Below are 7,214 nucleotides of genomic sequence, written 5' to 3'. Positions count from 1 at the left end.
GTATCAATATCAAATAGACATTCCAATGATGGACATAATATTAGTTTTTCTTATACTAAATTGTTTTGCATGTCATGTGCACTTACATTGATAGAGTTGCAACTAATCCCGATAGACATTCCATAAATTCATAATAATATTATCTTTTCATAGATAACTAACTAAAAATGTTAATTTGTAAACTAGGTTTAAAAAATATATATATTTTGCAGGTCTTACAAATAGTCAATAAGAATTTTCAACCAGAGTGCAAAAATTGTTCCATATTAGAGTTCTACACGGCCTATTGGTGCATTCAAAGTTAAAACTTAAATTTCAGACAATTACATGATACAAGTTGAGAAGTGCAACAGTGGAAAAAAATAACAACGGTAAGATTCAAGAATCGTGCAGTGGTAACAATCATGATGGCATAAAGCAGGTGCTTCACCGAATCAAGATTAAAATTTCACTCTTGGAACACTACTATATAAAAATCAAAATTCCCATTGCACATTATGGGAGAACTTCAAGAAACATAATGGCACTAATGCCTATTGGTGCATTAAAAGTTAAAACTTGAAGGTTAAAACTCAAATTTCAGACAACTACATTACATGATACAAGTTGAGAACTGCAACAATTTAAAAAAATAAAAATAAAAAATTAACAACGGTAAGATTCAAGATTTGTGAAGTGGTAACAAACACGATGACACTAATGCAGGTGCTTCACCGACTCAAGATAAAAAAATTCACTCTTGGAACACTACTATATTAAAATCAATTCCCATTGCACACTAAGGTGAACTTCAAGAATCTCTCAGATGGAACTTATGCACAACAAAATAGATCGATACGAACACCAAATTAAAAGTATTCCACAGTGCACAATTCAATTCGCAAAAGTATAACCTTTGGCAACGCGGGGCAAAAAAAGAAAAAAGAAAAAAAAAATTATTCCACGGTCGCAGTGAAAATCAACATGAAAATTCAAGAACTTTGAAGGCGCGGTGGACCTGGTGGCGTTTCCGGGCCTTCTCGGATATTGCGGTGAGGACGCCCCAGACATCGGGATCGGAATACTGAAATGGCTGAGAAGCAAAATTTGCAGCAACCGATAATATGAAATCTTCGGGGCTCCGTGGATTTTTTGCGAGCGGGGAACTATTGTTAACATTATACTTGTAATTTGGATTACCGTGGTTGTTGGCACTGTGGGGTAGATGGGAAGAGCTGGCCTGGGAGAATACGGGAGATTGTTGGGCAGTTTTAGGGCTCGGGTCCTGGCCGGGCATCGAAGCCTGTGGAGTGGTAGGGTTATCTTCTTCCTCCGCCATTGAATTGCAGACACTCAAAGTGTATTTCTGTGTGAAATGGGTTTGGTAATTGCGGGGATTTTGAAATCCCTTGCTCTTATTCGATTCTGGGTTTGTGGCCTGTGAAGGAAGCTGAGTAATTTTTGTGTTTTTCATTTTTATTTTTTGTTCAGTGCATCTTTTTGGAGATAAAAGCAAGGATGTTAAGTGGGCACACACGATTTAGAACGTTTAAAGTCGAAGTAAATTCAGTGGAAACAAAGATGGATGAAAGTCGCATTACATTTACATAGCATCCAATGGATTGCATGTATGTTGAATTCAAGTAGATAGATTTGCAATATACGGGATATTGATGTCTAATGCACAAACGATCGAACTCTAAATTGGTCTCTAGTAAGGAATGACAAAAAAAGTTTGTTAAATCTGATACCTCGGGATTGAACAGGGTATGAAAAACATGATCCTCATCTCGTTTATCCGTTTTATTTAAAGTTCATTTCAAATTTAAATTTATTAATTACTATCGCACAAAAGAAAATAGTTAGTATTTCTAAACAGAATTTTACAAATAGAAAATAAAAAATGATTTTCAAAAATTAAAGACATAAATATAATATAAAAATAATAAACGGTATGGTAAATGAGGTATGGGACCTACCTTTCCCATTCCCATCGTAAACCGCCTTAAATCAAGTACGAGAGCAAGATAAGGTGACAAAAATACTTGAAGGGGTGGAGGACGAGAATGACGATTCCAACTCCGATCCTGACCAGTCCCATTACCATTCCTATAGCTTGTTTGGGAGGAATTTTTTACCCCAAAAAATTGATTTTTTGACCGTTATTTTACTATTACAGTTGTAATTTTTTACTTCTTCTCTCACAGGTGGACCCCACTTTTCTTCTAACGGTCAAAAAGTCAATTGTCAAAATCTCTCTCAAAACTCTAGTCTCTAATATGTTCCTATTACAACTCATTATTTTTGTACGTGTTTCTTATCAACACTAAATAAAATGAAAAAGGAAGAAAGAACTTGTAAGTATAAAAATTCTCTACAATTAGACGGAGCTCTTGTATTTTTTCAGCCAAGTTAACTTGACAAAGTCCATATCAAACTACACTGAAAATGGTTTTCAAACATTGTCTATTTTTATTTACGTGACTAGTTTTTAAGCAGTCAAAATTAGCATTGAAAATGCTCTCTTATCTCTTTATGTTCATTGGGAATCCTAATTGAATTTAATAAATAGCGCATAATACTTGTTTCTTCATTTTTGAAGGTTTTGACTTCATCTCCTCTCTCATTGGTAAATTAATAGATACACCGCCGTAGTGATTTGATTTAAAACTATATTTTTTTCAGAGGTGTGACGGTCTTTGATAGCAAAGTGATTTTAGTAATTGTTCGATTAGAATGGAAAACTATTGCTAGTCGTGTTTGATGGCAAAGTGATTTTAGTAATTGTTGGGTTGGAATGGAAAACTATGGATTTTTCTATTTGTCAACTGACACCTCGGTGTATAGACTTCCGCACAAGAGGAGGAAGTGCAGATGGTGTGAACCTCGATGTACAAGTAGACAAACTCGAAAACTATTGCTAGCCCATCTATGACATTATCAATTATTGAAATCTGTAAATTGTATAATAATCAAGAGATGATTCATCCCACAAGCAGAGTAATTAAATTTTAAACATTGATAATACAATAGTCCAATTAAGCGAACGGCGTGTTCAATCATTCTAAAAAAGCTTGTCGAAAATGACATTGTAATAGTTTTATTTAATGAGATGATAATTTATTATTAAAATCAATTTCAAAGAAATAATTACAAGTCTTCCATTTTAAAATGGAAACTTATCGTTAGGGTTGTCAACCTATTGAAAATGTAGCTAGCAAGTCCTCAATGGACAATTTCATCCTTGTCCTTCATTAAAAAGTGAAAACTCAACATTTCATTAGAAAGATAATTTTACTTGTATCTTAAATTTAAAAAAAAAAAAAAAAAAAAGGAAAAAAGAAAAGGCCACTGAGGGGACAAAGACAATTACGGAAGGTAGGTGTGTTTTAGTTTTTCTTTTATTTTCTATCCATTAATTATTTTATTTTATTTTTGTTTAATTAAACATATGAGGTTTTCAAAATATAAAATAAAACATAAGGATAAAGTTAAAAGTTTGAGTTTCAATTGAAAAAGGGCAAATTTGTCAATTAGAGACTGCAATTTTACGAAAATAAAAAGGATGGGGATTGATATTGCCAAAACGCTATGTTGATGTCCTACTTACTAATTGGTTGAGGACATGATTGTCATATTGCCGCCGTAAAACGTACGTTAGTAACGATGAATTTCAAGAGGATGGTTACATTGTCACCATAATTTTTATTTCACATATCATATTTTAATTATAATTATAATTAAGTTCATCAATCTTTACTTATTTGTAGCAATTATTTTCATAACTTCTTTTCAGTTGTATTTTTATCTTTAATCTGATATTAATTAATGTGTTTAGTCGTTGATGATAATTTATATCAAATTTTTTTTTTCGTATTTTTAAAATGAGGGAAAACTATTTTTTTGCATTATTTATTTATTTATCTTTTAAAAATATGATGAAAAAATAAGTTATTTTATGCTATTTCAACGAATTTTTGGACGTAAAATTGTTATCAAGTACAAAATATGATAGTTAATGAAAATTTTGACAATAAGAATAATATGAAAAATTGTTAGGGACATAAGTGCTAAAATGAGTAAAATTAAGAATCTCTAGTGCAATTAAAATATAGCATATGAAATAAAAATTGTGGTGCAAATATAATTACCTATTTTAAAATCTAAAACATTCAAGGACAATCTAATTCAATATTTGAATTTTAGCCATTGTCTGATAAAAGTTACATATAAAAATTGTAGATCTCATAAAATCGGTAATTAAAATTAATTGTTGTTGACTTTTACTTAAATTAAAATCAAAATTTTAATTATTACCCGACACGTTATTTTTCTTTACACAAAATGTAAGATTCACAAGTATTATTCACTTCTCTCATTTGAATCATAGTTTGTCACAACTTTTTGATGTAAGTTCCTTGTTTTTAGCTGTATCATTGGAGTTGAATTCCAAATTCAATTATCATTTTTTAATGATAAATTGGGCGTGTTTGAGCCCCATATTTCAAACAAATAAAAGTTCGAAATTTTTTTTGAATTTACGTATAAAATTATTTTATTGGAAGGGTGTGTGGCTAAAAATGAATTTATAAAAAAAATGAAACTAAAAAAAATGCATCATTTTGAGATAATTTAATCTATGGTCACTGAATTATGTTATAAATTACTACTTGTTTAGTTGTTTTCCAATCCTTAAAAGAAACTCATAGCTCACTGAATTTTGTTATAGATTTCTATTTGTTCCCTAAAATTTAAAAAGTTATTAGTTGTTCACTGAACTTTGCTATAAGTAACACTGATGAAAATGATATAAGCGATTGACGAGTAGCTTTATTTGAATTTGGGTGTGTGATGAATAACCTTATAAATTTCGGTAAACAAGTAGTAACATATAGCAAAATTCGGTAAATAAAGAGTAACTCTTTAAAATCTGGTGAGTAAGTGATGACTTATAATAAAGTTTAGTGACCATTGATTAAATTAGATCCATCATTTGCTGTAGGGAGATTTTGTATTAAAATTCGTGTTTCCTCACATTATCCGGACGTAGTTAATCACCAAACCTCAAACCTGCCAAATCCAGAAATGGTGACCTTGCTTGAACACTGCCGTATTGGACCGCCGTCGGCGGCGGCTGAGGTATTACTTCCAGTTACGTTTTTCGACATGATTTGGTTGTACTTCCATCCAATTCAGCGCCTTCTCTTTTATGAATTCTCCTGTTCCAATTCACATTTCCTGGAGACCATAGTTCCAAATCTTAAGGCATCTCTCTCCTTAACTCTCAAGCATTTCACTCCATTAGCAGGAAACTTAGTACATCCTCTAATAGGCTCAAGCAAGCCCGTATTTCAATATAAGCCTGGCGACTCCGTTTCTCTAACTATTGCTGAGGCAAATGAAGCTTTTGATTTCAATTACCTTACAGGAAATCAACCCCGAGATTCTGATGATTTCTATGGTTTTGTCCCCGAGTTGCCGCCGGAAAAGATTGAATTGGATTCCAAAATAATTCCGCTTCTTGCTCTGCAAGTAACTCTGTTTCCCAACGCCGGCATCTGTATCGGATTCACCAACCATCATTCAATAGGCGATGCCAGTAGTATTGTGGGATTCATCAAGGCGTGGAGTTCAGTTACAAAGTTTGTTGGAGACGAACAGTTTTTGGCGGGAAATTCCTTGCCGTTTTACGATAGATCTGTGATTAAGGATCCATCAGGATTGGCTACTAAATTTTGGAATCAAATGTCCATTTTCAAAATTGAGTCGCTGCCTTTAAATTTTCCGACGAATAAGGTTCGAGCGACGTATATTCTGCTGGAATCAGACATCAAGAAGCTCAAGGATTTGGTGATCTTCAAAAGGCCTACTCTGGTTCATGCATCTTCTTTTACAGTAACAACAGCTTATGTTTGGACTTGTTTGGTAAAAGCCACCGCCGCCACCACGGGCGATGAGACCGACGGCGAAGAAGCTGAATATTTTGCCTTCGCTGTAGATGCCCGGCGACGATTAAATCCACCGGCACCGCCAACTTACTTTGGAAATTGCTTAGGACTTGTCTATACAGAATCAACACACGAACAATTGAAAGGAAATGATGGGTTTCTCATTGCAGCGGAACTGATCGGAGAGCTTATTAGCAAAAAGGTGAACAATAAAGAGGAAATCCTGAAAGATGCTGAAAACTGGATATCATATTTTGGGGAACTGCTCAACGAACGGATTTCCGGTGTAGCGGGGTCGCCGAAGTTTGACCTATACGATACAGATTACGGGTGGGGTAATCCGAAAAAATTCGAATCTGTATCCATTGATGGAGATGGATCCATGTCCCTTTGCAAGTCCAGAGAATTTGAAGGGGGTTTAGAGATTGGTTTGTCGTTAAGCAAGCCAAAAATGGATGCTTTTGCACCTATCTTCTTCGGTGGCCTGCATGCAGATGATAGTATGCCAATTAATCCTAAAGAAAATTTCTAAGGTTTTACCCATGCATTGAAGGTTAATGGATAGTAGTGATCTTGATTTTTCTTAAATTTTCAGTTGTTGTTCTAAATCTTTAGTTGGTTGATCTAAATCTATTTAGCAAAAATACTTTACTTATATGTTCTATAAATAGCATTTGATTAATGTTGGAAAATAAGGGGTTGGAGAAGAAACAACAACAAAATTATGGAAACAAAATGAATAGAAATCACGAAATATATCAAGAATGAATTTGAGGCTTAAACACGGGATCGTTGTTCTCAAACTATATTTGCCCCCTTTCCAGATGCTTAAAGGTGTTATGGCAAATGGTTTGAAAGATTTTAACAAGCCTTGATGCAGAAAATAACAAAGCACAAGAAATTTTCCACCAAAACTTGATGAATACAATAAAGAAGAAATAAATATGAGTTATAGCATGGATATGATTAATTGTGGAACAATGTATGTATTTCTTGTTTTTAATTATGTTTGTATTGATCATTCATCACCTATTTATAGGCCTCAATCAATACATCACGAAATGGTACCAAAACAAGATGAAAAGTTGCAACTTTTAATCCAAAACAGCTCCCAAGTTTCAAATTGAAAAATCAGCCAATGGCTATTTTTTAACACTATGTGTACGCATAGTATAAACCGTGTGTACGCATAGTAGAAGCAAAATCAATTCTGATTTTGAAAAAGCACATCTCACATACGCACAAAAATAAGCATGTGCGTATGCATAGGCAAAAATCAAATTTTTC

The 7,214-nt window shown here is 33.3% G+C and overlaps 1 protein-coding gene across 1 annotated transcript; it reads left to right on the top strand.

The window, feature by feature from the left end:
* The first annotated feature begins 5,042 nt into the window (after positions 1–5,042).
* LOC111382717 (malonyl-coenzyme:anthocyanin 5-O-glucoside-6'''-O-malonyltransferase-like) lies at positions 5,043–6,582 on the top strand. The gene has a single exon (XM_023006760.1). It carries the CDS (start codon positions 5,065–5,067, stop codon positions 6,457–6,459), a length of 1,395 nt encoding a protein of 464 aa, XP_022862528.1. The 5' UTR covers positions 5,043–5,064; the 3' UTR covers positions 6,460–6,582.
* The last annotated feature ends 632 nt before the right edge of the window (positions 6,583–7,214 follow it).

This window comes from Olea europaea, chromosome 3 (assembly GCF_002742605.1).
Source record: "Olea europaea var. sylvestris chromosome 3, O_europaea_v1, whole genome shotgun sequence".
Taxonomy (NCBI): Eukaryota; Viridiplantae; Streptophyta; class Magnoliopsida; order Lamiales; family Oleaceae; genus Olea; species Olea europaea.
This window is presented reverse-complemented; position numbering and strand designations above follow the sequence as displayed.

Excerpts from the sequence above, each read along its gene's own strand:
- LOC111382717 (XM_023006760.1), top strand. The coding sequence starts at position 5,065 with ATGGTGACCTTGCTTGAACACTGCCGTATTGGACCGCCGTCGGCGGCG.